The sequence below is a fragment of the Chinchilla lanigera genome, unplaced genomic scaffold (genome assembly GCF_000276665.1).
Source record: "Chinchilla lanigera isolate Chin_1 unplaced genomic scaffold, ChiLan1.0 scaffold00035, whole genome shotgun sequence".
NCBI lineage: Eukaryota > Metazoa > Chordata > Mammalia > Rodentia > Chinchillidae > Chinchilla > Chinchilla lanigera.
In genome coordinates, this window is record NW_004955436.1 from 15,963,122 (window position 1) to 15,990,791 (window position 27,670).

The 27,670-nt window shown below is 40.7% G+C and overlaps 1 protein-coding gene across 4 annotated transcripts in view; it reads right to left on the reverse strand.

Moving 5' to 3' along the window:
• The window catches only part of Utrn (utrophin), a 506,964-nt gene that overhangs the window by 232,706 nt on the left and 246,588 nt on the right, over positions 1–27,670 (reverse strand). For all 4 annotated transcript variants that reach the window (XM_005389232.2, XM_005389234.2, XM_005389233.2 and 1 more), the window contains 4 exons: positions 25,460–25,577; positions 20,062–20,267; positions 17,961–18,115; positions 2,357–2,546 (listed from right to left, as the gene is read on the reverse strand). In XM_005389232.2, coding sequence (XP_005389289.1) covers positions 2,357–2,546; positions 17,961–18,115; positions 20,062–20,267; positions 25,460–25,577 — 669 coding nt within the window. The remainder of the gene's footprint in view (positions 1–2,356; positions 2,547–17,960; positions 18,116–20,061; positions 20,268–25,459; positions 25,578–27,670) is intronic.

The window sequence follows — 27,670 nt, forward strand, 5'->3', positions numbered from 1 at the left end:
AAACCAAAAAAAAATAAAAAATAAAAATAAAACTAAGATCACTTGGGGCTGGGGATTTAGCTCAGCGGCAAAAGCGCCTGCTTGGCAAGCGCAAGGTCGTGAGTTCGGTTCCCGGTACCGGAGAAAAACCAAAAAAATAAAATAAAAATAAAAAAAATTAAAAAATAAAACTAAGATCACTTAACAGAAGAGTGAAAATTCATGCAAACTACCGTAATGTGAAACATCCTAAAGATAAACAAATGCACATGCTCATCTTCAGCTAAACAAAGGAATCTGAGGAGGCTCTCAGCAAACAACCTCTTTAATATTTTATGTGAACCCAAACCAACTGTTTCAGCAACGTTAAATTATCTTTGAGAAGCAATCACTACACGCAATATTTTAGGCTTGCAGTCAGCAGCCTTTCTTCTTGCTGCTGTTTGCCATAAGATGAGGGATCCATGCTTAGTTATTTTTATTTAAAAGATTCTTAACATTTCTATTTAAATTTACTTCTCTAACAGTTTGAGTATTCATTAAATATGGAAAGAAGTTTGGGTTATGCAAAGAGTGTATCTCAAGTAAAATGTGTCAGAAAACATCATGGAACTCTCAAGCAGACGTGCTTCGCCATTATTCATTACCGGGCTTTTCTTCGAGCCCGCTTTGTTCACTGTCTGTACACTGCTACTGACTCAAGTGCGCAGTCTAAATATCTCTTGAAATCAACACCAGCTCATAAAGCAAATACTCATGAGCGCCTGGGAATGGCAGCACACACCTATAATCCCAGCACTTGGGAGGCTGAGGCAGGAGGATCATTGAGAGTTTGAGACCCGCCTGGGCTACAAAATGAGCTCAAGACCAGCCTGAACCTGCATAGCAAGACCCTGTCTCAAAAAAAAACAAACAAACAAACAAAAAAACTCATGAGCATTTGCTGGTCAGTCTTTATATAGTTGTTTAAATCATGAGAAATAATATATTTTATCATCTAACCCTTGGGAGCCCTCTTTAACTTCAAAATCCAGTTGATCTCAAAATAGTACATCAACTGACACCGTAACAATGTTATACTGTGACAGTGTAACAGTGTGTAAAAGAATACATTTACCCTCCATGCTCGGATGGTCACCCTCACTGCCAAGGCAAAAATGCCATGAATAAGAAGTGCCACGAATAAGAAGTAATATGAGTAAACAGAGATTTTCATCACTCTTACAAACTCAGCACTAAAGAAACAGACTTTATGCATGTAGACTACACACAAGCCTATTCAAAAAAGATCCTTTTTAAATGTTTTTACCGTTTAAATGAAAGTGATTTCAAACTCAGAGAGAACAAGAGTAGGTTCAGAAAGCCTCTTTATCCATATCACGTATTTGTTGGCATTTCACAAAATGGGTCTTTTGGGTATTTTGGGAGTTCCAAAGAACACATTCAAAAGTCATCAATACAGAACGTCAATGAGTGAATTCGGAGTACTGACCTAGGATCTGAACAGAGGCCACTGTGTAGGCAACAATACACAGCAACATAATCTCAGTCCTTGAAGAGCCATGCAACCCCATGGGATAAGTGGAGTTATGAATTCAATGACAGGGGAACATATATCCACCAGCCAACCAGAGGCAACGATCATCGAGCTGACAGGACAATGACAGGACGTAAAGCACGAATCTGATATAAACCCATGGGAGACCACAGACTTCTCCGTCGAAGCAGGTTTTGAGTTAGACCTGAAGTGAGAAAGCTGATACAAAGGGAAAGAACTGATCAATCCATGCCAAAAAACGGAGCGTCCAGAGACATAGACGCGGTAGTACTTGAAGGTGGGGAAATGAGTCAGATATGCTTCCTACGATTTCTAAGACATTTGTTTGAAAGGAAAAAGAAAAATTTGAACTCATATTGCATATGCGATCACAGTTATGAACCTAGAGACAGACACACAAGTAACACCTTCAACCTTAGTAGCCTGTGAACTAATCCACAGAGCTTATGTGGCTTTTACATTAAGAATTTATAATAAACAGGGAAAGATGCAACTTCCTATTAAGGGAAAATGTCCTTATAATTTAGGACTCAATAGAGCTACCTGTAATAAGGTTTAACATGACAATACACAGAGCAACACTAAGATTCTATCTCAAAATAAACAATTAACTGCTTTCATAAAACAAGGCGGAATTTTTCCCTTCTAATACTAAGAGTATTTTATAGATCTTATTCGCAGAAACCAACTATTCACAGGGGAACAGGGATTTCATCAGTGAATCAGGTGACAGTCTCACCTGTTAACAGATATTCGCACGCAGACGGATCCGGAGGACCCAGCACAAACACAAAGGCCAGCTGTGGTTCCCACACGTACCTGCAGCTGCTGCCTGAGCTCCTGGGCCAGGACGCTGTCCTGAAGCGCGTTCTCCCGCTGAGAGGCGTCCGCCAGCATGTTCACCGTGGTCTCCGCCTCCTGGACCCACTTCAGCAAGTTGTCCAGGTCCCGGCGTGAGGCCTGCACTGTCCTCAGCTCAGCCTCCAGGGCACTCTGTCTATCAGCGACGCTGAAAGAAACAACAACGTGACATGCGGGCTCCGTTACTTCCAGGGTGACGTTCCTCATCATGTCCAGCCTATGGAAAAGCCTAGTGGACAGCTCCGAGGGGACTCTGGTTTACATCACCACGTGTCACTTGGGAGATTTGCTCGCATGTATGTCTAGCTAGAATCATTCTCAGCAAAGCAGTTCTCAATTGTTCGAAGGCAGAAGAGACATAAGTAATAACAAAATCACATCCATATTCTGACATAATTATGACGACAATTTCCATCTCATTCTGTGCATGGAGTTCCTCCCCCACACATGTGCCAGTACCTTGGTATAATGCCAAACACTCTGAGGTAGCATCAGCAAAGGTTCATGCAGTCCGTGACTACATGAAGTCTAGAAAGGAGGAAAATCTGAGGAAACATCCAAGATTAAATAGATAATTTAGGGTCAAGCATGGTAGCACAGGCCTGTAATACCACTACCCAGGAGGCTGAGGCAAGGGGATCGGAAGTTCGAGGCCAGCCTAGGCAAGTCCCTGTGTCAAAAAAAAAAAGAGGTGCTATGCCACTGGGGACACAGCTGAGTGGCTTGCCTACTCTGCTACACACAGGGCCTCGGGCTACATCCCCAGCACTGTCATGATAAAAATTTAAAGAACCCACTTTACATATCTTTAAACAATGCAAATCAATACAAGTTAAGATTTGATTTAATGGACATTCTGGAATGTCATCAGCCTTAGCCCAGCATTTGCTTAGTAAAAAACCTCCAGTAATGTTTGACTGCCTACAAAATAAATTCATATTACCTCACGTGCAGTGTAAAGCCCTTTGTGGGCTCTATGGTTTACTTCTCTATCTCTAGTTTTCTCCCATATACTTCTCAGGTAACAGGGGTATCTACTGCTTTAGATAATGAAAACTGTGTCTGTATAAAAATTTCACATCCTTATTAAAGCGCCCCTTGTATCATCCCCACCTAATAAATTCCTCTGAGTTCTTTAATGACTGAAAACCAACTCTTCCAGAAAATTCCACCCCAATTAGATTTCTTTCTTCTGAGTTCATAGAAGGGTAGTATTTCTCTTTATACTGAAATTAATCACATGTGTTCTGAAAAAGCCCCTGGATTTTGATCTTGTCTCACACCTAAATTTTATTTCAACAATAAATAGATTTCTTATCCACTTTTTCTATGGGCAGAAATGGTTCTCCACACTCCTCAAGAGGCCTTATGACAGAATTATCATTAAGTATTTATAGAATAATGACAATCTATTTATAATAACATGTCTTCTAGATTTTCTCCCATAGACTATTTTCTAAGAAGTTCACAGGAGATGAAATCCACAAAATTCGAGCTGTAAATCAAGAAGGAGGAAGACAAGGGAAGGATTAAAAACAAGAAAAACGCAACACCACCAGCAGAAGCCTGGAGGTTCTTATGCTCATGGCAAATGGAGATCACAGGAAAGACAGTGTGAATTAGAACTGGAGCATATGAGGGCCGTCATCACTCTTCCTGTTGTGTATTCTTGTTTTCACTTGACAGAACTTACAAAGGACACACTCAAACAAAATGAGGAAAAACCTAAAAAGACAAACATATGAAATCCAGGAAACAGAGATTCCACATTTGAGGAAAAGTGAAGAAAATGACCAGTAGGGTGGCTGGACAGGACTAGAAAGTGGATCTCCAGAAGCGACATCTCCAGAATAAAAATACTAAACGTGACAGGCTGCTTAATGTGACAGACTTTGCAGAAAATTCTACTGTCAGGCCATGGGAAAACGTGAGAAGAATTACCAACAGAAGCAAAGGAAACTAGGCGTACAAGAACACAGCAATGACTAATTTCAGGTAAAACGAACAGCAAAACTACAGTAAACTTTAGTACTTGGCTGTTAATACAGTTTGAACATGAATAGTAAGTTAAAGCTAGATATTTACCTAAATATCCAGTGACGAACAAGAGCAGGGAAAAGTAGCATAAGAAAGCTATTTCCTATATATGGACTAAAATAGGATGACGGTACAAAGTGCCTAATGTCAGATACTAAGATAATTGCGTACTTACTCATTTTATTTAGAATACGGAAATGGATAAATGACATAAAGAGCAACTAAGAAAGGCAGTCGTTGTCCCTAGGGAGGAGGACTGCTATGAAGAAGGAGAAAAAAAATATATTTGGTAATAAACCTTCCAGTATGCTTTGGGTTTTTTAAAAAAATCATATTTCTTTGATTTTTATACAGAACATGGGTGGTAGGTGGTGGTGGTGCTGTCTCACCCTCTCCGAATCCTGCCCAAATTTTCAATTTTTGAAAACATCAACAGAAAGCAGAGTTACGAATAAAATAAACGCTGTGCCAAAAAGATGCAAGAAAGCAAATAAGAAGTGCGCACATGCAATTAACCCTCCATGAGCAGACGATCCCTACTGTAAGAACAATCACATTCAGTAAAGTCATTTTTCATAATTAAAACCTTTATTATTTGAAACTATCCAAAGGTACATAACAGGTTATGCAGCAACTGCTAATGTAAAAATAGATCGTTACTGACGAGCTCGCTAAACCCTAGGGATACCTAGACAAGGGGAAAAAAGGCAAATGTCTAGGAACTGTCAGGGTGGAGGCAGGGAAGTCCCTAAACCCAGGAGACATTTACAAACCCAACAAGTAGAAAGGAACAGGAGTTTTGCATCAGGTAACACAGGGCTCTACTACTATTTACCCAGGAAAACCTGAGAAGCTGCCTTGACACCCGCAAACCTCCTCGCCATCGTCCCTCTACTTGGCACCCAAGGTGCTCCATGCCCTGACCCTCGCTCATCACCCCAGTGACCACCTCATCACGCCAAGGCTCACACATTATTTATCTACAGAAATGAACCAACCACAATCCTCCAAAAGTTCACTGTGTCCGTCACATCCAGAGTTGACACATTAGTCCTTTTAACTTTTAGATTCTCTTCCCCGTTCCTGCCTCCAGGTTCCACAAACCTTCTCCTTCCCTGATGAAGTTCTACTGCCCCGACAGGAAGTGGTGCAAACACCTGATGACACCTTTCTCAGAGCACCCCATGAGTTCCCCTACCATGATCATTATTGTCCCACGGCTGCTGTAATAAATCACAAGTTCAGCGGCTCCAATTAACACAAATGTAGTATCTTGTGTAGGTGAGTGTCTGACACAGGTCTTTATTAAAATCAAATCACACTGTCAGCAGAGCTACATCCTTTTCTGTAGGCTCTAGGGGTGAATCTGTTTTCGTGCCTATTATGACTTCAAGTGGCCACCATAATCCTTGGTTCCACCATCAAAGCCACCAACAGCGGGTGAAATCCTCGCACCACATCTTCCTGACCCACTTCTCTTCCCCTCCTCCATTTTGAAGGATTAGAGGAATAAGATTGGACCCACTGGATATGCAGGTTATTATTCTCACTTTGGGGGGCCACTATTCTGCCTGCCTCACTGTGTCTCTGGTTATGGCTACAAGTACCTCTTTTTGGCAGCAGAAAGCTTCTGAATGATCACTGCACCTGGCACCCCCAGGCTCTATGCACAGTCGCAGCTCAACAAGTATTTATTGAATAAACTAGCATAAGGAAAAGAATAACACTCCCTCTGCAGTGATATTTTAAGAAGAAAATGAAGTATATGCACATAAACCTATCAAGATATAATAAATACTCACTAAATAATATTTCCCCAATCTTATACATGAACCTGGTAAAATACTGGGAAATGAAGAGTGCTTATAACATGCAAATGTGCAATTTAATAATAAATATTCTGGAGACTGTTTTAACTTCACATGTATCCAGTGTCAAAATTTTACCATGAACTTAATCAACTACTAAAGATAACGAACATAATGAAAACTAAACTCAACTTATAGCAGTCCAAATCCTCTTCATATTATTATAATGAATAGACACTTTAAAATTTAGAATCAGGGGCTGGGGTATAGCTCATTGATAGAGTGTTTGCCTAGTGTACACACATAAGGTCTTACGTTTAATCCCTCTCACTGAAGAAGGGAAAAAATATGATCATTATATAGATAGAGACATTTGTATTATGATTTTTGAAACTAATGTAATTTATATGAAATTTCTAATAGAATATAGTTCAACTGTACTAGTTCTCCCAAGCCCCTAATTTATTATTTTTTGTTAGATCCAAGACTACAGAATGGTATGCTGAATATTACAGAAATCTTTCATCTATTTTCAAGAAATTTCACATGATTTATCATAGAACCATAAGGCAAAAATGATTAAAATTAAATGCTCAGGAACACATATGCACACTTACCACACAGGTCAATAAATTAGCTTTAGTGCCACTTGTACACTGCTCGCAGAAGAAATCAACCTAATTCCATCACCTCTGTCATTTACCAGCAATATGGCTCCGAGTAAATCATTTCAAATCTCTAATTTGTGTTTTTTATCGTTAACATTAGGAGCTTGGACTCATGCAGTAAAATACCTATTTCAAAATCTCTAGGGGTCCTTTTAAAACTGCATAATCTATCACAGAGATTATAAAACCTGCTGCAAGAGTTTCTCTAGGCTCACCCCACCCCTAGTTTCAAATTCAGCTTCATTAAGAGCCTTTGCTTATAAATGAACTGTTACTGATAGGAACAGGTGAGCAGCATGGGACAGCAAAGAGGTTGAGAAGCATCCATGTGGACGGTTCCTAAAAGTATTTCCAGCACTGAACTCATATTAATCCACAATCACAGGGTGGATGTTATATTTAGCAGTTCTCGCTCCTACATCCCAAAGACAGATCAGAACAGAGTTGGAAGAAATCCTGAGACATGATGACAGAATTAGGAAAAGGAGCACTATTACAGGAAAAGAAACAACTTCTTAAGTTTAGGAAATGTGTGGCTAAAAAGGCAAAAGCAGAGAAGATACCTGTAAATCTTTTTTTACTCTATAAATCACAAAGACTAAGGATAGGCCGAAAACCTACAATATATCACATTTGCAGTTTACAAGAGTAGCTTTAGCTGCAGTTATAACATGTGCTCAAAACAGAAGAATTAACAGACAACAGGATTCTTTAGTACAAGAAATGGTACAGACTGAAAATATGTACAGTTTCCCATAAAAGATTTAAGAACATCTATGGGTGACAGATTTACAACAGTTATATTAAACAGAACTAGGATTTTTAAAATATAAACTCTTAGCTATCAAAGAGATGTCTGCAATAAAACCAGCTATGATACTCTATTAAACAGCCGATATCCATGTTCTAACATAAAATATGGCCACTCACGTAGCATACTTTTTTAAATGATATTTTAAAAATGTTAAATAGTATTTGGTATCTTAAGCTTTAAGATACATTGTTTAATCAAGTGTGTGTGTACTTGTAACTGGTCAAAAGAGTATTTGAACACACACACAAAAATGTCTTTGTAAAAAGACTATCCAGGAGGAGAACATCGTATGAAACCCAGTTATGTGTTGCTAGGTTTTGATATACTCTAAAGGTGACCCTTTCAGTGATGCAAGATTTAAATCTATCTCTTCTACAGCAGCAAACAGCAGCATCAGTAGTCTGAGTGGCAGGTAGAAAACTTATAATGAAACAATTCTTCAAGAATTTCAATGGGTACCTTCACAAGGTAATTTTGTTGTTCTATAAATAACATAACATTTATCTGAAAACTAAAGCAGGCTGCGGGGAAAATGCAGTCAAAGTGAAGACTTAGTCACTGCAACTATTTTCAATGACCTACGGTCTTTCGGTAACCAGTCCTTATTACGTGCAGGTTGGTTCACCACCAAGGCACTTAAAAATTCACTCCAAGGGACTCTCAGAGACCCCATCCAACACTGGCACTTAGAAGCCGAAGGGAAGAGCCTCCTGCTCCCACCACCAGCCGAGATACCTGTCCAAAGCCTTGAACACAAGCGACCCCTGGGGCTCCTGTTGCCAGCAAACGAATATGCAGGACCGCACAGCCACTTCTGTGACAGGATGTGTCTCACGGCATCCTTCTTAAAGCTGGATCACTGCTGACATTTGGTCTTCATTAGGCAACCAATATTGGACTGTAATCCTGCCTTAACCTACCCCAATCTGACCCTAAAATCCATCTCCCATCATGCCATAGAGATCTCTGTGGTCAGCAAACCCTGTACCTTGTCTTCACTGAAAGTGGTTTCCCTAGGGCCATCAATTGCCCTGTCAGTTTTTAATGAAGTGTTGTGTTGTGTTGTGTCGTGTTTTTCCCCAAGAACCCTTAGGGCTCGGTGTGGGGAGTGAGAGGAAGGGTCTTCCTAGCTCCGCGGCGCTACTTCCCACCACTGTTCTGTCTTCAGGAGAATCCTGCTGCTTTGAAGCATAAGACATTTATCTATTATGTTCACATCCTGAGCTCCACGTTCAGGGTTATTGCATATGGCTGTAAAGGCTGCTCACTGCCTCAACCTGTGAGCAGAGTCTGAAATCAAACCCAGGAGCTGCTTGACAAGCCATAGCTCAAGTTAGGGACTGCATCCATCACCCAGAGAACGATGCCTCAGACCAATCACGGAATAGAAACTATGCTCTCTGCGTTGCCGCTCCCAAGCAAAGACCTTCCTCTCCCCTGCTGCCTCTCTCTCCATCCTACTGAATTCTTTATAGCTGTCTCTGAGTGGATGAACACTGTAACACTCCAACGGGGCTATCCTCCCCTGACACGTATCACTGAACATCATAGACTGGCCCTACCACTAGTCAGCAAGATTACACAGTCACCCAGGAAACTGTCCCACCACAGAGAGTCTCACCAACATTCTGATCAGAACCTAATCCTCTTCTTTCAACTTCTCTCAGCGCCACCTCCAGCCTCAGTGACCATAAAGAAAGCTTAGTCCTTGCACAGACTCATCGCTGAGGCTCTCACCCACGTGAATCTACACTCATCTCATTGTTGTTTCCTTTCGTCAGAAAAAATGCACCCCAACTCTTACCAATCTCAATTCGCCTGATCCTGCTTTCTAAGCTATGCAAAGACTCGCTTTCCTCTTTCCTTTGTCCCCTCAGTCTGGAACCACCATCATCACCCTGTCTACTGGATCATTCCCAGGAGCCTACACACACGTTTTATGTGCTCGGCCTTTACCCTCCATCTCCTCCATGTACCACTCAGTCTCTCTGTTCCTCTTCAAAACAAACTTCTCACACGCTGTTTCCATCAATTTCTACTTCCTTGCCTCATCCCCTTCTCTGTCTCTGGTATGGTTACTTCAAAACCTTTCTCAAAGTCAGAGGAATCTCTGAGCTGTGGAATTCTATCACTGGTGTCCTGTGCCATCTTTTCTGATGACTCCACCCTAATTCACCCCAGTGGGTCATTCTCCCTAAGAAATATTCTCTCCTCTACACTTTTATTTTTGGACACAGCGTCTCACAATGTAGTTCAGGTTGACCTTGAACTCACTATGTATCCCATGCTAGCCTCAAACTCAAGGCAATCCTCCTGCCTCAGCCTCCTAAGTGCTGGGGTTTCAGGTGTACACCAGTGTGTTCAGTTCTTCCTTTCACTTTTGATCCCCCCAAATCCTGGAATTTTCTTTCTAATGCATTTGAAATGCCCCCTCATCAGTTTCTTTTTCTGTCTTTGCCTGTTCTGCTTAATCATGCTAGGCCCTAAGGACATAGTCAAGCACCCTCCTCTCCTCTGCATCTTTACTTTTCCCTGGTTATCTCATCCAAGCCCACAGATTTCATTTCTAGTGTAATTGCCAAAAATTCCTCACTTATATCTGAGGTTCAAAACGTTTGAGTTCCATATTCATATATCCAGTTGCCTACACATTTAGAGCTAACAGACATCTCCAATAAACGTCAAGACCCAATTTTTAATTTTTTTCTCCATAAACTCCCACAGCCTCTCCCAATTTAGTGACTAATACTGCCACTCATCCTTTCACAAAATGTCATCTTCATTATTTATGTTTCCTCAAAGCATATTTTGAATCCACTGAAGTAGCCTTTCTACTTCCAAAGTGTACCTCGGGTCCTCTTCCATATTCACCCAATCAATGCTGGCACACAGTTGCCAAGGGTCCGCCACTTCCCAGCGGGACCACAACTAGCATTTCCTTTCTGGTCTTCCCAGTTATTCTTTTTCACCCCCAAAATCTATCCTCCATATAAGATTCACAGGGGTTAAGCTTTATTCTACATAAGACCCCCTTCCTTAATAATTTCAATGACTCTCCATCGTACTAAGAAAGCCAGACACCTTCCCAGGATCCAGCCTCTGCCTGCCCCTCCTACCACATCTCAAACCTGTATTTTCTTACTCAATCACACCTTGTATTTCTTCCTGCATCACTGATTTTTATACACGCCATTTGCTCTGGAATTTGCTTCTTAATCTTCAGAAGCAGCTCAAACATCACCTTCTGATTCCTGCTTTCTAAATTTTACCCAAATAGAGTAAGTCCCCACTTACATCACAACTTCTTAATTGTATTCCTCTCCCATAAGCACTACTTTTTTTTTAATTTTACCACACAGCACCCCTAGAGAATGTAAATTTCCAGGGAACAAGCCCAGGCAAAATTATGGTTGAAATTTCAGGGTAATCACAGAGCTTGGCAAAAACAGGAAGCCAAATAAACACTTATTATTGATTAATTTATTAATGGGAAAAACAAATGAAAGAAAACATAAAGACTATGAACATCAACCCTTTAGATTGTTGGATATGGATCTCAGTGGACTGAGAAAGTATCCACTTGCTTGAAACCAGTATTTACAAAATAAAAACATGAGCATCTTTAGGCATATACCACAAAGACACTGTTTGCAATATTTTTTAGAAGGCAGTAAAATGATACCTGAAATATTAGAACAACATAACAGATAAGGAAAATAGAAAGAGTACAATTTTTACAGTTTTCTTCTTGGCCAGTACAATTCCCAAGTTTAAAGGAAAATAAAAATGCAATGCTGGATGGAAAAAACAAGAAACAAGATGAAAACTAAAGGGGATTTTCAGGGAACAAAGGAAGCTTCTGAGAGGATGACACAAGTTGACTGGCCCAAATCTCTGAATCTCATACCAGCAGACAAGCTACAAGGATGAGGCTTCCTGTATGCTGCTCCATGCCCACTGATTTGGAAAGGACAGCTACTACAGCACTCTTTTTATGAGCTCAACGACTGCGCCAGGGTGGCAGGCCACAAGATGCAATTCCAATGAGTGTCCTCTATTGATTGCTTTTAAAAGCTATTGTCCAATTTAAACAGTGGATAAATGCTGAAGAAGAATATTTCAATTAATCTACGAGGACAAAAAACAGGGACTACTAGAAAAGTAGTAAATGAAGTAACAGTACTGTAATTTCAAACTATGCAATGAAACAAACGAGAAAGCAATCAAAAGTAAATTCAAATTTTTCTAATTTAACCTGTTTTCAAAATAGTCAGATTTCACTAATCCATTTTTAATATGTACTGTATAATGCCTGTGTACATTTTGCACGCCTGGCCATTATCAATAAGTTACTGAGCATTAATGAGGGGGAGTATTATTTTTGAGCAAGGCCCTGGATTCAAGTGCTAGCACCATGAGAAAGAAGGAAGAAAAAATTCTTTCACTGATCAGTCTGTACTGTACTTATTTCATGGCTTCTAAAGAAATAATTGTGTCCTCTAAAACACCTGCACCATTTCTTTTTCCCTTCTTTTCTTTTTTCCTTTGATGGTGCTAGAGATAAAATCAAGGGGCTCATGTATGTTAGGCAATTGCTCTACCATTGATTTATACCCCCAACCCCAAAACTGCTTCTTTCCAGGATGCTAACACTTCTGCTGTGTGGAAAATACTTCAGCAAAACATAAATTCAGCAACTGTGGTATCTTCACTAATCAAGGGCATTGCATTGTCTAGGAAGTTTCCTCCAGTAATAAAGATTTAGTGTGTCTATACAATATTCAGTAAAGCACACTGTCCAGTATTTCACCATTAAGATCATTCAAAATGACTATAGCTACTCTAATAATGACCCAATAGTCTGCTAACTTAGCTCTAGAAAGTTCTGTGAAGCAGACTGAGTTCAGGGTTTATAAGGAAGACATAATATGAAAGCGCATAGGATGGATAATTTGGGCAATATCTTGTTGAGCATAAACCACATACCAAGAACTTTCATACATAACTTTCGATCTCACAGTAATCCTACACATTAGATATGTTCTCCACTTTAGAGCCAGGGAAAGTGAGACTCCAGGAGTTGAAATAACTTGCTTGAGGTTCACACAAATGGTAAATACAGATGGTGGGATTTTAACTAAGAATTCCAGATACCACACTGTGTGCTTTCTGCTTTGCCTGGACTATCCTAAAAATCTCTTAGAATATCAGAGGCCAAACATGATTTCGTATGGGTAAGGATGAGGAAAATATCCATTGTAATGGGTGATGTTCAAGAAATTATAGCATATGGCTATATTGTCTCAGTTACTTTACGGCACTATAGCATTGGTAACTGTGTATATAAATGCATGGTATACAAATATACATATACACAGATATAAAATGTTATTTTAGCCCTGTGGTGGATTTACAACTGGTGGTCAACTTGTAACACCCAGCTGAACTGAGTAGGCACAGTGCTGGGTGTGGGAGGCCCATCTGGGGACTGTTGCCAGCAGCATAAGAGGCAGAAATGGAGAAGAAGGCTGTTGGGAGCTGGTAGAAGAGGTAAGGAGCTGTTAGTTCTTCTGGAGGAGCTTGTCACGCTGGCTTTCCTGATGAACTTGGCTGTTTTCATCCTCTGAGGAGCTTGGGACCTTGTTGGCTGAGAATAGCTTTGGTTCACTTTGGGAGAGCTCTGGTCCTCACTTTGAGCTTCGCTTCCTGGCTCTGGAGGGGAAGATGGTGCACTGCCAGCCTCCTGGAGAAGCTTGCTGCGTTGGCTTCCCTGATGGGAACTCAGCTGTCTTCATCACTGGAGGAGCTTGGGACCTCACTGTTGCCTAGGATGGCTGTAGTCCTTTTCAGGGAAGCTCTGGTTCTTATTTTGAGCATCCCTTCCTAGCTCCAGTGTGTATCCCTCAGCCTGTTAGCACAGATCCCTCATCCTGCTGGCACAGACTTTCTAGATTCCACCACTCACCTTTGGGCCTTCCCAGTGCACATCCATGAAACAGGGCTGCATGAGACATTGCCATAGGCTCTAGGCCTCCGCTTGACTCTTAGGAGGCATTGTTATGGGCTCTAAGTCTTCAGCTGAACTCATGCAGGACATTATTGTGGGATCCAGGCCCTCAGCTGGATTCTTTGATGTTTAGTGTGTGGACAGATTTCCTGTACTCTTTTGTGTATCATTCTTTGGGTGACTATTATTAATAATCTTGTAAAATATTTGTCCTGTATAATATTGTTCCCCTTGCAATAAGCCCCAAATCAACACAAGCCCCGAAGTGCCTACAGGGCTAAAATAACCTTTCAGGCCCCAATCAGGCATCCAAGCCAAGTTGCTACTAACTGAGCATAACTTATCTGAAAATCTGAAATATGTCAAAACCTAAAGCTTCTTGAGTGCTAACAGAATGCCACAGTGGAAAATCCCACACCATTACACTTCGTTTCATGTACAAAATTATTTAAAATATTGCATAGATTCCCTTCTACCTATGTGTAACATCCCTTTCCACCGGCTTCTCCGTCTCCCTCTCCCTCTCTCTTTTTCACCATACTGAAGATTGAACCCAGAGCCTCACACATGCTGGGCAAGTGCTCTCCCTCTGAACTAAACTCCCAGGCCTTTAAGGTATGAATATACCTTTAAAGTATGAATACACCTGAACTTCATGTTCAGATTTGAGTCATCCCTTACATATTTCACTATGTGTACGCGAATGTTCCAAAGTAAAAAAGAAATAAATCCAAAACCCCAAACCCTCCTGATCCAAAGTATTTTGGATAAGGAACAAGCAACCTTACAAGCACATCTGAGTTATCAACTGTCAACTTGTACTAAAAGTTAGCTGCCATTAACCCATGAAAGGAGGAAAAGGCCACAGATAGAAGCAACAGTGATCAAGATATGTAGATTAGTTAACAAATATTAGAGAGGCCTGCTGCTCACAGAGTATAAACACCAGCAGTCGGTTTTGCTTCAGAATTAAGAATTTTTTGTACCTTAGAAAACTAATGTTACAGATTACAGATTACCCCTGAGCGGGTCTATAGGAGCAAAGAAACATACTAATATTTGTGCAACTAAAAGCAAGGCTATTTCCACTAACTAGGATAAAAAATGACTATAATCAACAACTTGATGTCAATTCAGAGCTTTCTGTTATCCGATCTTTTCTTGGGTTTTGGCACTGTAAATAAGGGAGTGTGACCCTGTCATGTAAATGGCCAAATTCCTTGGGCCAACTGCAGTTCACATAAAGTATCTCCTTTGAAAACTGATACTCAGTTCCACAAATTATGCTCCACAATGCTAGTCCATGTGCACATATAACTTTTCCTGCCTCCAGAATTTGGCTGACAATGATATATATCCCGAATATGGCTGCAAGATAAGAGGAGAGCCCTGGCGAAAGGTCTTTTAGAGGCCACTGGAGTAGGTGTGAAGACCGCAGGCTGCAGGCTATTCCATTGTTCATGGAAGAGGCCTTGTATCTCTAATCTGATCTGACTTCCAAACTCGGCACAGACAAGAACCAGTAAGGAGAATCAGAGACAGATCTGAGAGGCAAACTATTTGCACAAGTTTAAAGTTTAGTGATATTTTACCCCATTGATAGTGCTCTTTCCTTGCCGGTGGAAGTCTGGGATTTGTGAATCTATGGGGTCTCCTCCTTAACAACGGGTTACCTGACAGACACTAGAAATATTGTATGTATCCTAGATCTTCCATCTTGAGGACTCCCCCAAGCACATAAATACCCACAGCCTCAGACAGTACCCTTGTCTCACCCTAAGAGCACTCTGCTTCTCTCTGACTGTACACATCCTTCTGCCTAAAAAATCTGCTTGCCTCTCAGCAACACATCCCTAAATTCCTTCTCTGGGATGGAAGTACGCAGACCTAACTATTCAGCAGGCCAGGTGAACTGAGGTCCTCTTCGCCTCTTTGGCGGAAGTGCCTCAGACCCTACCCGGTGGCAAGACAGTAACATTTGTAGCTAAAAATAACCTAATACAAAGCATGACAGCCTGAATAAATTTACCACCACCTCCTCAGAACTCAGGTGTGGAGAGTATTATATCCCCTTTTTACTCTAGAAAAATATCATTTTGGCTTTCCTATGCAAATTTACACATGTCACTGAACTCCTCTGAGCCTGGGTGTGTTAAATTAGCCAGGTATTCTCAAAGGAGGTGATGAGTAGTTCTTCAAGGTGTGTGGAAAGTAATTACCTTTTTCATATACAAAGCATCACTGTAAGGCAAAGAAACGGATACATAATCGACCACAGCAGTAGAATTTCATGGAGGGGGGGGCCTGAAAAGGATCCTTAGAGAAGAGATAGTTTAAAATATTGAGAAAAACACTGGTTTAGATCAACTAAATTGTAAGTGAGGTCACTTACAATTGTTAAAGTTCCTTAATTCTATTTTTGAAACAATAATGTCAAGAACTCAGAAGCAGTTTAACGCAGGTTCTCATACTTTGTTTAAGGAGACCAGGTAAGATTTCTATATTCCAGAAAGATGTTCATTTAGAACAGTGAAAACTGTAAATATCATTGTGTTTAAGAGAGAAAACTCTCCACTTACAGAAGCCTTTGCTCTCCCTAATAAGTGGTTCCCATAAGCCACGGTTTTGCTGTATTTTCCCAGCTTCACAAATAACCATGTGTCTGTATCATGTCTAAATTTTAATACAGTTACTTATTCCTCCCACCCCAAAAGCAGAAAGAAAACACACGAAGGACAACTCCCTGCAACTACAATGAAACTGGAACGCTGAGGTTGTCTTCGCTATGATAAATGAAAGATCACCTTGGAATATAATTCATTTTTAATTGCCTCCTCCATCTAATCTAACTACTGCTGTGGGCTGTCTTAAAATATTTACAAAGGAAAGGCTAAAAAAGAATTGGAATCGCTAAATAAAGCAAGCCACTCATCCCTCAGCGAGCAATTTTTCTGGTATTACCTACAACAATAACAAAGTCACAATTCTTACACATGGAACTTCCAGAAACAACAAAAATGAAGTATGATGAAAGACTGTCTCGGTACTAAAGGTGTTTATAGCTCACCTTCTTCCCTGTTTTAGTTAAGGGACCTTCATCTAAACAACTTGTTGTAAAAGAGAGAAAAGTTGTACTGAAATGCTAGAAATATCACAATGATAGGCAGGCTGCTTTGACCTGTTACAAAGTTTTATATTTCCTACACCAATCTTATTTCCTCTGGTATGCTTGGTATATTTAGCAACACATACAAGCTCATGTCCTTCCCTAATCATCTCCTTGGAGTTTTTAAAACTGCTTTAAAAGTTCTAACAAAAAACAACAGTCTTGAAATGAATAAAAATTTCTCCATGTGAACTAGTCCTTAGATGCTACTGCATACATTATTAACAGGAATATCTACCATAAAGTGCTCTGATATTACCAATTTTATCCACTGCAAAATAAATGTGTTCTGATATCAAGTTTGTTTTCAGGAAGCTATGTTTGAACAGCTAAAGATGCCTGAGAAACTTTAATTTTACTTGGATGCAAGCCTTCCCCGCACTATACAGGAAGTAAATAATTTTTATTGATGATGAATATAATTATATAGCCTTACAGAGATGCTAACTATTGTTAATAGTTCCTCAGATTATGTGTGGCAAAGTGACAGAAAAATATCTCTTATAAATACATATGCTACTTTAGGCTATTCCAAATATACTGACTAGAGGGCCATGGATATAGACGATAATTAGTTGAAACTTTAACTACACATTGATTATTTCAGAGGTTGGGTGTGGGATCCATGGGTGTATGGTCTTCAAATGAGGAGACCCTGGCCGAATATGACATCAGTATATACTATGCTATAATTGCCACTAATGATAAAATTAAACTGAGCCACCTGTATATACTTTGTTTCTCACCAGGATACTATAGAATGTATTTTAGGCAATAGTGAGAGTCATAAGAAAATCAAAACACATAAAATAATAGTTGGGAAGATTTAAACTTATTCAAAGAAAACTTCATTGTGGAAACTCAGGTAGATATTATGTCAGTGTACCTCTGTCACTAAGTAAACATAACAGTATTGACTCGGCACATTACAGTATAAAAACTGAAAAAATAATAAAACCCACTTCAAGTATGCACGTATTTGGCCTATTTGCACGAAAAAGCCAAAGAAATCAAATTCTCAACTTGACAAGAGGCATGAAGCTGCCAGGGCTGTACAGTTACCTTTGTTTTAGATTGGCCCAGGATGTTTTTAGGTACTCGGTGGTTTCCTTCACATTCCTTGTGTCATCACTAGCATAATCTTCCAGAAGTTTCTGCAGGACATTATCGAAGGCCATGATGATGCCGTCGCCAGGACCCAGTTCTTGGAGCAGCAGCTAAGATACAAGATGTAATTATTAGATGTGGTCAGTCAGTAATTAGTATTATGCAAACACTGGTACTCCTAGAAGGTTTTAACGTGTTTTAGACACAGATGTCACAAGAATAAAACTAATTAGGGGACAAACTGTTACACGTAAGCTTAAAACACAACTATTCTAGAGAAAAAGGAACTATTCTACTTAAAAAATGTCTAAGACATCAGGCAGGCAGTAGGTAAGATGAAGTAATTACTATCTTTTCCTCTTTGAGATACTTATTTCCTCAAACTGTTAGTTCTTTTCATTTTGCACCAGATCTGATTTTTACAGGAACATGTAATTGTACAGGAATGGACAGAGAGAGCGTTCCACCATACATGGTTGGGACAATGGCAAGGACCATCGATGGGGATGTCTTCTGTCTCTCGCCACTGGATCACCGTGTGTGTTCACAAAGTGAACGGCGGAGGAGGATTAGACAGCCAAGCAAGGGTTCCTGAGAGCTGGCTGAAGAGCTACAATATGCGGTGATGTCTTATGCATTTTCCCAATCCCTTAAAGTCTCCAGTTCAAGATACTGCCCTAAAATCTAAATGACAGTTCAATATCCCTATAATGCTTTTTTTTTTTTTTTTTTTTTGGTTTTTTCTCCGGTACCAGGAACCGAACTCACGACCTTGCGCTTGCCAGGCAGGCGCTTTTGCCGCTGAGCTAAACCCCCAGCCCCCCTATAATGCTTTTTAGCAACTAGGAAAAAAAAAAAAATAGCCCAAAGTTTCAGAAAAGAACATTATTAATTAGAAAACATATATAGTCTTCTCTTGGAACCTGTGGAAAATTGGTTCCAAGACCTTCTTGTGGATACCAAAATCCACAGATGGTCCTGTTCCTTATATAAAATGGTGCACTATCCTTGTGTATACTTTCAATCATTTTTTTACTCACATTACTTACTGCAATATAAATGCTACAGAACAGTCATTATACTACACTGCTGATAGAACAATAACAAGATGATAAAGAGCATGTACGTGTTCAGCACAGATGTGAGCTTCACTGGCTAAATAATCCATGATCCATGGTTGACTGAATCACGGATGCTGATCTGGCAGACACAACAGTACCCTGAGCCTAATGACTGGAACGCTGACATCATCTGGAGCAGTGTCACTCTACTTACATGTCCATTTCAGTTATTTAGTCCAAGCAATCAGCACGTATCATAAACACACAGAATGCTCCAAAACCATTGTGCCTCACCCTTTGCTTTTCGAAATTGGCAATCTGCACTCTGAAGAATAAAAGCATACTTCCAGGTTTGGGATTTTGCTTTCACCCTCCTTATTCCATTCTTCATAAATGTATACTTTCATCTTAAGCCACCTGAAGGCCAAATAAAATGTTGCACCAAAACATAACCTCACAGCTACAACCTCTAATTCAAGAACATTTTCTATGATTGTAGAAATTTTAAAATAATACTTTAAAACTACCATGAACATTCAGCGTCATCAACTCTGTAATCAAACTGATCACCAAAAAGGTACCTACCACTGATAAAACTGTGTCTTTACAAAGATATTAAAAGAAGCTAAACTTGATTACTTAACTTGTTTACTATAACAGCACTCAAATAGTCTCAGGAAATTTTATAAATAAGGACAGTCCTCAACACAGGCAAAGACGGAAATAAAATCTTTTCTGGGGAATTCTAAAAATGTTCTCTTTCTTGATATAGGCTCATGGGGTCATTCTGTTTGCAAAAATGGCACATTTCTATTAGTTAAGCCTTTAGAAATTAAAAAATAAAAAGAATCCTTGTCAAGTGCTTCATATACACTTCCATACACAGCCTAATAACTTAGGAAAATATCATGACAGGGTCTCAGTATTGACAGTGACCAAAGAAAAAAATAAATCCAACAACATGATACCAAAAACCACCATCTAATGAGTCTTACTTGGTTGTCAGAAACTTGCTTGCTCAGCGGGTCCCGCCGGGCCTGTTGCAGCATGTAGAGCCGGGCCTCGAACTTCCTCATCAGCTCCTCCGTCTCCTCCCTGTGGTCCTCCCACCGGAGACTGTCCACGATCATGGCCTCCAGCTGCTGGCGGCGGAGCTCCACACCGTGCTGTGTGCTGTCCCAGCGGGCCTTTACCTTTTCCACTGGGGGAACATCACAGAAGAGAATCCCTGAGGATAACTACCAGGAAAGGGAAAAAAAATACCTGATCCCAAATTTTACATTCATCCCAAATAAGTCTCTAATGAGAAAAGAGAAAGGGAACAAACTGAGAAACACATTTGAAAGGAATTCTAATACATGTCTGCTGTACTCTAAAGCAGTTAAGAGTCCACAGACTGAATGAATGACTGATTGACTGATTGATTGACAGTACTAGGGACTGGATCCAGGCCTTCATATGGAGCAATATCCACAGCCCTTTTTTGTTTTTGTTTTTGTTTTGTTTTTTTAATTTTGAGGCAGAGTTCAGTTGCCTAAGCTGACTTCAAATTTCCAGTCCTTCTACCTTGGTCTCCCAGAGGGCTGAGGTTACAAGTATGTACCACTTCACCTGGCTCTCATTATTTATTAATAAAGATCATTCTCACTAAGTTGCCCAGGCTGGTTTGAATTTGTGACCCTCCTACCCCAGCCTCCTGAGCAGCTGGGCCACAGGCATGTGCCACTGTACCTGACTTTTAATAGACTTCTGAAGCAAACTTTAGGAAAAAAATTGCACTATTTTAAATGCACTAAAATACTGGGCATGGTGGCACACACCTGTAATTCTAGCACTTGGGAGGCTGAGGCAGGTGATCAGTGCAAGTTTGAGGGCAGCCTGGGCTACAGAGTGAGTTCAAGGACAGCCTGAACTACACAGTGAGACTCTGTCTCAATCAATCAATCAAGCAATGCACTAAAATATTCTCACATTAAAAATATCTACTGTTATAAACTCATAAAGCAAGGTTTGGTGAAGATAGATACAAAATTATAAGATACAGATATAGTCACTTATTAACCTCAAAGATGATTCTCTAAAACAGGCTGGATTTTAGAAGAAAACTAATTAATAATACTTTTCAGAATTGCCATTTGTAGCACAAAACCTCTCTAAAAGGAAACATTTATACATGTTCAAGACAAACATTTGAACGTAAAAATTTGCTGGGCATGATGAGTCATGTCTGTAATCTTAATTACTCAAAAAGTTGAACTAGTAGGATCACAGGTTTGAGCCCAGGGTAACCAATTTAGCAAGACCCTGTCCCCAAAAATAAATAAATAAATAAATAGTTTTTTTAAAGTTCAGATGTATGTCAAGAATCAAGAGCAAATGGGCAGGAGAATGACAAATGATGTAAAAAGTTTTGTGTTTGGCCTGAAAGGCAGCTCAAGGAAATTTGGGGACTGCAAAGATGGATCACAGTTTCTTTGCCGAAAAGATTTGCATTAAAAACATGTTAAGTACTTTGGAACAGGAAAATAGGAAAAATGCCTTGAGAAACTATGAGGAAACAAAGCGCTACCCTTTGCAGGCTCAAAATTACAAAGAGGAAAGACTTTCTGAGAAGACAGCCCTAGGGCACCATGTTCCAGATTGGCAGCCACCTAAGGAATTTGCTCTTCAGGATTCAGTTCACAGCACTCAATATCTAGGTAGTTGATCCCTACAGCTATAAATAGAAAGAAGCCTGGCTACTGCTCCACCTGGTAGCAGACCCTGGTGTCATCCACATGGTGCTGGTATTATCTTTATGCAGAATGCAAGAGTTACAGGGTCAGGGAGGCTTCCACCCAGATTTCACAAAAAGGCCTAGGAGGTCAGGCAGTCCATCCTATAGGGCAGTTGATGAAAATATGAGGGCATAGCCAAAAAGTGCAGTGGAGACCCCAGCATGTTGGCAAAGTCAGGAATGTGGAACATCTGAGGAAAGCCAGAAGACGTGAGCAAAGCCAATCCCAGAGAGGCACCTTGAAGGCTACAACTACATGCAATGCCAAAGGGGAGGAGATGCCAAAGGGGAGGAGTTGCCCAGCCCTTTGGAGTTCACACCTTGCCGCAGATTCCCCCAAGTGCTGGACACAGAACTATGGGATTTAATATATTTAATTTAATGTATGCCCTGCCTTGGTACTATTTGTTTCTATCCCACTATTTCTCCCATTTTGGAATAGAAACGTTTACCCTTCACCTTTGTAGGTCAGTAGTGTTTAACTCTCTTTTGAGTTTCACAGGGACTCACAGCTAAGAGTTTGCCTTAAATTTCAGAGACTTGAATGTTTGGACTTGAACATTTCAACAATGCCAAAACTGTTAGGACTTTTGCAACTTTTAGAGAACTAAATGCATTTTGCATAAAGAGATATGCACAAGTTTTTTAGAGACCAGGGGTAGAATGCTGTGGTTTGTATCTAGATGTTTCCCCAAAGCTTCATGCTCTCACAGGTGGGGCTTTTAGGAGATGACTGGATCATGGGGTCATGATATTCATCAGTGGATCAGTCCACTGATGAATTAATAGCTAAATGTGGTGTGGAGAGGTGACGCCTAGTGGGAGGAGGTGGATCACTGGGGTGTGGCCTGGCAGGGTCTACCTCCCTCCTCCTCCCTTGATTTCTCTCTGCTTCCCATAGACATTCCAGGAGGAAGCCTCCTCTGCCATGCCCCTCTATTACACTGTCCCACCTTGGAGCCAGCTAACTATGGACTGGATCCTCTGCAAATTGGGAGTCAAAATAAATCTTCCCTTCAAGCTCTGGGTATCAGGTATTATATCTCAGCAGTGAGAAAATAATGAATACAACAGGTTACTATTCACAGTACACTCCAGCTGAGGGGTCTTCATGTAATGAGTGATGACGTAGACATGGTCTACAAACACACACACACACGCACACACGCATGCACGCACACACACAGAGAAAACAAAAGAAAGCATCAATGAGAAAGGGAAGACATTTACGAGAAGGTAAGTCCTGTGAAAAACACAGACAAAAAAACCCCTAAAATAAGTTTTAATGAAACAAAGAGGGGAGTGGAGAAAAAAATATCAGACAGAAGAAGGGCAAAATGGAGATGACACTGCAAGAAGCGTAGAACCTCTTTTGGTTTAATCTAGATGTCCTCCTAGTGCAGCGGTGGCAAACCTTTCAGAGCTTTCAATGATACAGCCTCCTGCAGCATGCATGTCATAGGTTTGCCACCACCGCCCTAGAGGCTCAGCTGCTCATAAGTGGGGCTTTTGACAGCTGACTGGATTACTGGGGCAACGCAGCTGACTTGCCATTAGGAGACAGGGTACAACTGGAAGAAGCAGGTCACCTTGGGTACGACTCAGAAGGATTTATCTCCCATTCCAGCTTCTTCAATTTCCCCTCTGCTTCCTGCCCACTCTGCCATGAGCAACAGTTTTCCTCTAAACCCCTCCGCCATACTGCCCTGCCTTGGAGCCAGTGCACTACGGACAGAAACATGGGCCAAAATAAACCTCGCTTCCTTTAAGTTCCAGATGTCATGTATCGCGTCTCAGCACAGCGAAGTGACTAAGCGCCCTAAACACAGAGGTGCTCCCTTGCCAAGAGAGGGGAAATAGGATCACCACAGAATCCCATAATTGGTACCATCAACCAATCAATGAACAAAAAGAGAAAAAACAGGTTATATAGTAAAAATGAATCAAAATCACCCAATACTAAAAGTGCTTTGCTAACATCACTGTACAGTAACTTGATGCTACATTTATTTTGAAATCAAAACACTCCTATTTGGTAATGTTATGGTTTGCATTCAGAAGTCCCCCCCAAAGCCTCATGCAGTCATGGCTGCGGTCTTCTAGAGTTTGTGATTGATTCGTGGTCCAATGCTGGGATTACAGGTGTGAGTGCTACATGCATCCTGGGGTGGGCAGCCTGCATACAACATAAGGGACAGAAAGAGGCTTGTCTCTCTCTCCTTGCTTTTGCTGTCTTCCACCATCATGAACTCCACCAGCCTGCCTTGGAGCCAGCTGATGATGGACTGAAAACTCTCCAAACTGTGAGCTAAATAAACTTTTCCTCCTTTAACTTTGGGTGTTGGGTGTTGTCTCAGCAACAAGAAAAGTAACAAAGACAAGGGGAAAGCTGTTTTTTTCCCCTTGAGAAGACTCTGTTCTCCCAGTTTACATCCTGGCACGTTATATATTAAGTGCCTAATCTGAATTGGGTTGAATTTGAATTGGGCCAGAAAGGTGAAGAATAAGTCTCTATGGACAGCAGACAGGAATAAAGTAGCTATGAGATCTACAGTGACATCATGCAGAATAAGGCCACAGCGGGAACCAAAGATAGAAAACACAGTGCTCAGGGACAAGAAGAAGGTGGGAAAGACTTCACAAAGGGAGTGACATTTTAGCTGCTGAGGAGATTTTCACAGGGGGAGGAAAAAAAATAACATGAATAAAGGTAAGGAGACTAAGAAATGTCAGGACGTTTAAAAGAATATATATATATATATATACACCGTTACAGATGGGGCTGAGCAGGGTGGGGAGAAACGGGACGATGGAAGCAGATTGTGACCCTCCCCAGATGTCACTCTTGAGCATTCAGACATTCTTCTGTATGCCACACGGATTTAAGATGCTTTTGAAGTCAAACGCAAACTCTAAACAGGGATCTTTATATACTAGTGTTTTGTATGTTCATTTTCTAGTTAATTTTTTTAAACTAAAGCATCCCCAAATGGGTGCTAGTCACACAGGCACACAGCAGTTGCTGAATAAATATGGAAGAAACTTTGAGAAAGTGAACTAAGAGACACGGTCATACCTGGTCTTCATGAAGAAAGTATAGTGGAAGAATGCGATTTCCTAATTTTCATTATTTTGATTTCTTGAAAAGAAATCTTAATGCACAATGAAAAAGAATCAGTAAAGAACAGCTTAAAACTATTGTAACGCCAGGAATAGTGGTACAGACCTAGAATCCCAGCTACTTGGGAGGCTGAAGCAGGAGGATCACAAGTTCATAGACAATTTATTGAGACCCTGTCTCAAGATAATATTTTTATAGGGACTAGTGATTTAGCTCAGAGATGAGAGCCACTGAGTTCAACATCGTTTTAAAAAAAAAAAAAACCTATGTTAAAAACTTCATAGCAAACTGTTAAATGTTCATAAAGAAAAAAAAGGCTGTGTTTCTTTATAAATGATGAAGCAAATATGAAAAAATATTACTTCTAATTGAAGGATTGGATATGTACATGCTTGCATGGCAATGTGGGTGGGGGAGAGAGAAAAGGGGGAGAGAGAGAGACACAGAGGAGAGGCTGTCTTCCCATGCTGACGTATAATTTACATTTTACACTTACGTTTCTCTGTGATTGCTGTCCTCACGTCTGAACTGGAAGCTTTGTTTTTCAAATTCTGCGCCAGTGTAAAAACAAAATCGAGCTGAGGATGGCGCTGCTCCAAGTCAGCCTTTGTGATCTGTTAAGGGAAACGATTATGAAGGCAGGTTCATCCTTCCTCCCGTAAGACTAGCAACTTAGCCAAGCAGGTTAGCACACATCAGAGCTAAGCCTGCTGTTTCCTGCTCTAAGGGACAACCAGGCATTAGTGGTGTGGTAGAGAAAGAGTGCATGGTTTGGAGTCAGAGGTCCTACGTTCAAGTCTCAGCTCTTCCACAGATCATGAAGCCAGGTGCGTTTCCTCTGTGTTGTAGTTTTCACAAAAAGAAATAACAAAATATTGACAGCTCAGCTGTATCAAGGCTGAGGAGATTAAATTAAGAAAACCTCTGAAAATGCTCTGAAAACACAGCTGTGCTCACTGCTAACACATCACATATCTACTGTACATCAGATGTGTACACAATGCTACCAGTACTCAAGACAAGATAGGAGTGACACGCTAGAAACTGCTCGCTGGAGTAACCGCAAATCAAATCATCTTGAGCCCAAAGAACTGTTATTCTAGGTGCATTCTGTCTCTCAGTACTGATACACATGAGAAAACAGGAAGCAAGTGTTTTAATTGTAAAACTAATAAAACAGTCATAAAAAACAGAAAACACAATTTACAGTGAGTACATAGAGCGTGGCAAAAGATTTTCCCGGCTCTGTCTTTTCGGGAATTCACTGATTCCGTAGACTCCAATCATGGCTACCATGACAAATACTGTTTCTAAACGTATTTCCCACAGATTTCAATGCTAGATCCCAGAGCACATTTCCATGAATGCTGATCATCTTCTCCTCAATGGCATAAGGACCTCTTGACACAACAACCCCAGAACTGAATCACTCAAACTCTCATTCACACTCCCATCTCTTCTCTTTACTTCCACTAATTGCAAGAGCAGCATTTCAGCCACTCAGCAAGGGCTCTTTGCCTTGATTTGAGCATCTCCAATCCACCTTCATCTTCTTACAAAAGCACTGCCAGCCCTAGTTCCCATCCTTAGTTCCCAATTCAGGAAAGAGAATGGGGTGGAGAAAAAGATGCTACCCGACTGCACGCACTAGAGGTCTGCAGGGCTTTGCCCCTGCACGTTCTGCCACAGAGACCATGAGAACTGACTACCCTGCCTCTCCTCCCACTCGATTTCAGTATTGCGCCAATGTGGACCCCAGTCTCCATCCTTTCCCCAACCCCAGCCTCGTGTCTGTATTCACTCTGTTCCCTCTACTTGGAATGGCATTCACTTTATCTGTGAGGTCCAAACCATACAACCTGTCCTCCACTGCTGTCCACGGTATGACGGAAAAATATAGTACATGTTTAAATTTTAAAATTTTTAGTATACTAAATGGCACATTGCCATTAACCCCCTCAAAATCCTCCCTCTCGCTCTAAAAGGAAGTCCTCTTCCATGAGTGTTTTTAGTTCCACTGTCCTGGCTGCCTCAAGGTCTTGAATTGATTCAAAACACTTATCTTCCACAGTCATTTGGACTTGGGAAAAAGTAGGTCACTCTGTGCCCGATCCAGCAAATGGGGTGGATAAGGACACACTGTACCGTTTTTACAGCCCTGCCTTCTCCTTTGGATAGCACTTGCAGTAGCATTCACCGTATTTTTGACCGTACCTCCTAAAGACACTCAAAAAAGAGGATTCTCAGAACTGCTTCAGAAAGTGGCAAGAACGACTGGATGAGCGTGTTGAATTGAGGGGTAGCAATTTGGAGGAGGAGTAAAGCAATGTGTCTTCTACTGTAGTGAAGTTGTTAAATTGAAACACTTCCTGTAATTCTGATCAGCCCTGCGCAAGCAAGCCTCCTCCTCATCCTGGTCCCCTAACAGGTGGCCTGCACCCGCCCTGCAGCTTTTATTAGACTCTGCCTTGCAGAGTTACCTCACTGTAACCTGGATACTGTCACGCACTCATGCCTCTGCCTTTTAAAAATGTGAGCTTATTAGTAATGTGGAATAAAAACAGCATTTACTTCACAAGACTGCTAGAGAAGTAAATCAGATAATACATGTAAAAAATGTTTAAGAAAATACATTACAAAGCATATGAAATTGTTCAACACCCTACATACATTAAGCACTTAATAAAAGTCAGCAATAGCTGTTACT